Source organism: Diaphorina citri, unplaced genomic scaffold (genome assembly GCF_000475195.1).
Source record: "Diaphorina citri unplaced genomic scaffold, Diaci psyllid genome assembly version 1.1 scaffold521, whole genome shotgun sequence".
NCBI lineage: Eukaryota > Metazoa > Arthropoda > Insecta > Hemiptera > Psyllidae > Diaphorina > Diaphorina citri.
This window is the reverse complement of record NW_007377955.1, coordinates 21,208-24,485: the sequence shown is the minus strand read 5'-3', so window position 1 is coordinate 24,485 and position 3,278 is coordinate 21,208. Positions and strand designations below refer to the sequence as shown.

The following is a 3,278-nucleotide window of genomic DNA, read 5'->3' as shown; positions in this document are numbered from 1 at the left end:
GATGGAAAAAGCTATATTCCATTTTAGAAACGAGGCTACGACGTGAACTTACTTCCAGACAGTATAACCTGAGGCTATTATACTTATTCTTGTTTCATTCAATTCTATTATATTATACTTGACGATTATTGGTACGCTGAAAAATAAATCAATACCAAATAAATACGTATTGGTAATATAAAATGGTACCAAAGGGTATTGTAAATTTTGAAAACTAAAACGGGAAAAGGGTACTAGATTCTAGATTTTATTGTACACGTTGCGTGGCATGCCACATACAGACATACACACATAGTACACATACCATTTATTGGTACGATTCTATTCTAGAAACGAGGCTACGAGGATAACTTACTTCCAGACAGTATGTAGAGACCCTGAGGGTCGACGGCGAGACTAGTAACTGCGTCCAAATGCGCCACCATCGAGTGCACCAGCTTTCCGCTCACGTTGTCGAAGAACCGGATGTGTCGATCATCGTGCGCCGTGATCGTGAGAGGTAGCGTCGGGTGACACACCACACGGTTGATACCGCCTCCACCGCTCACGCCGAACTGAAATTGAAACGCGGGCGAAATTTTATCAAATGAGCCGAAATTTTGTCAAATGAGCCGAAATTTTGTATGGGGATTATGAAAAAGAGATGGAGCCTCTACAATTATCAGGTGAGAGGTATAGTTGTAGTAAAACTCTCCATACAGATCGATCTTGACCACATCACTTGGGATTGAATAGACTCTATTGTATTGTATTAAAAAGGGGGCAAATTCTTTACCTGTAGTTAAAAAATAGTGAAAAGTTTCAGCATGATGTTTACTTTTCAATGAAGGTTTAAAATTATACCTCAATCCCTTACTACTCAACCTCTAATGCCTATAAACGAAGACGTTTTAAGAAAATCTGATTTATTCAGGACTTCATTAAGAATTTATACTCGGTTTAAGTTTAACTCTTGGAGCAGTCGGATCGGCTGAAAAGTTAGAAATCAACCAACCAGAATGCCTAATTCCAAGTTTGAACTCAGCTCGTGGTCCTGACCATTAAGCGCTTACATTTTTCTCTAGTAGTCCCACACTCAAAGGCGCAGACATTAAAAAATAATAATAATAATAATAAAAATGTAAAAATATGCCGCCATTTCTACATCTGTCTAAATTCTAGAGATTATTACCTACTATGATTATTGGCAGTACCTGAGATGAGTCTATCCTCACAACCGGTTTTCCTGTCTCCAGATCGAACAGAACACAGGCCGAGTTATCGAAGGCAGTTACCATCTTGGTTGACTCGTCCCGGACAAAGTCTATGGACGTGGGAGTGCCGTCTGGAATCAAACATAAGATTAGAATAGAAAACTCGTATCCCTGTTTATACTGAAAGAATGAGATTGAAAAGTACCTTTACTCCCGCAGTCTAAACAAGGTCTTATGTATTTCGTACAAAATAACGGCATTTTACCGCTTTTTTGGCGGCATTTTACCGCTTTTTAGCGGTTTTCGGTGTAATTCAATAATATCTTGGGAACGGTATGAGCTAGAGACTTGAAATTCGGTATGTAGTCCACAAATGAGACAAGAATGTAACTCAAAACTTTTGGTCAAGATAGCTGCTGCGGTTGGCGGTCTTTTGACTGCTTTTTGGTGGTTTTCGACCGTTTTTTGACGGTTCTTAGCTATACTGACTAAACGGTTAGAGATATTGTAAAAGTTACTATAGAACATAAAAATAAACATCATTCAATAGGATAAGGAAAGTCGTGTGATGTTCACACCAGATTTTTTTATCATTTTTTAATCGCGGTTTTTTTCGCTTCGGTGGTTGTTGAGTTGATGACAGTGATCATGTTTTATTTATTTATTTATTGTTTATTTAGTACAATTTACAATCTTACGATCTATGACAAACTGCACTTATTGATTTAAAAAAAAAAAGAACTAAAACAAATGTCATTGGAAATTTTACTATAGGGTTATGACTACTATCCTGCGTTTGTACCAAGGGTAATGGCCAGATCTCTATCATTAGAACTTTACAGAAACCTGAATTATTCATCAGTAGGGTTAACCACTATCTACTTTCATCAATTAAAGTTCCTCCACTTTTATCAACTAAACGAGACATTTGATCACAAAGGTAGTAGATGGCGCTGGTAAATGAATGAAATCAGAAATAGGAAGGGTCCAAATTCCACAGCTTCAAAAGTACCAACTTCTTCAAAAATGGATTCCACAACAAAAGATCCAAGTCCAAATTTCAAAGTCAACAAAAGTCGAGCCAAATCGAAATCTCGGGAGTTGAACAGCGTTGTGCTCCTAGCGAGGATGCCCAACTGGTATCAGGAGTTAAGCAACGAGCAGGAACACTATGTGGAGAATCTGCACAACTATCTGCGGACCGATGCCCTCGAAGTCAACTCACCACAGACAGCCAAATTCCTCGACAACTTGGGCATCTACCCGCCCCTGTCCGTGGTCAAGATAACGCACTGTCTGGAGAGATCCCACTATAGACCCATCATCTTTCTCAAATACACAGCCCAACTACTCAGCCTCCGCTCCAAAGATAAGTTGCCCGGCAATCAATATAGGTACTTAGATCCTGACTTCCTAGATCTTTTCGTTTGAGGTTTGACCTTGCGATCTTTGAAACTTGAGAACAGCTGATTTTTATTTACAGCCGTTGTTTCACGGACTGAATTTTGTCGCAAAATTTTCAAGCTGGAAATCTAAACAGTGGCGGATCTGCGATTTAATTATGACGCCTTTGTACTTCAGGTACCTATATTTTTTTTACCTACTTAGCTTCAGCAATCTGTTATTTTCTACTTTCTTCATTCACCAGCCTAGTTGCCTTGGAGAGTATCGCGCTTGCATTGTAAGCACTCGATCGCGGGTTCGAATCCCGCCCGGGGCTATCCTTATCCTACATACCTAGATAAGGTTTGTTCGATTCTGACCTTTAAGCAACGCTATCTAAAGAAAATGACAAAAACGCCCAATGTAGTATGGCATATAAGTATGTTCCAGAGTATTAATTATAATTTTTATTATATTTATAATTTCTACATTACAGTAAGTATAATTATTATTTTTAATGTTTGTTAAAATATAATTACAACTTTTTACATGGACTTGTTTTGTTGTTTAAAAACGTAGGTAAATTAAATTAACAGCTAAAATACAGGGGGACAGCGGGACTAAGATATTTTTTCGTAACAAACTACAATACTGGATAAATAAAAGAAGGAAAATAAATACGGAAATTTTCAAGATGGTTTC

The 3,278-nt window shown here is 37.9% G+C and overlaps 1 protein-coding gene across 1 annotated transcript; it reads right to left on the bottom strand.

Annotated features, from left to right (window-relative positions):
- Positions 1-325: 325 nt before the first annotated feature.
- Positions 326-1,344, bottom strand: LOC103509696 (striatin-3-like). The gene is made up of 2 exons (XM_026823991.1): positions 1,194-1,344; positions 326-554 (listed from the first exon to the last, which is right to left on the bottom strand). Exons 1-2 carry the CDS (start codon positions 1,275-1,277, stop codon positions 339-341), a joined length of 300 nt encoding a protein of 99 aa, XP_026679792.1. The 5' UTR covers positions 1,278-1,344; the 3' UTR covers positions 326-338.
- Positions 1,345-3,278: the final 1,934 nt, after the last annotated feature.

Bases quoted from the DNA above. Each gene is read 5' to 3' on its own strand.
- LOC103509696 (XM_026823991.1), bottom strand. From the start codon at position 1,277: ATGGTAACTGCCTTCGATAACTCGGCCTGTGTTCTGTTCGATCTGGAG. The intron at 555-1,193 runs GTACTGCCAATA...TTTCAATTTCAG, and splicing joins TGAGGATAGACTCATCTCAG to TTCGGCGTGAGCGGTGGAGG.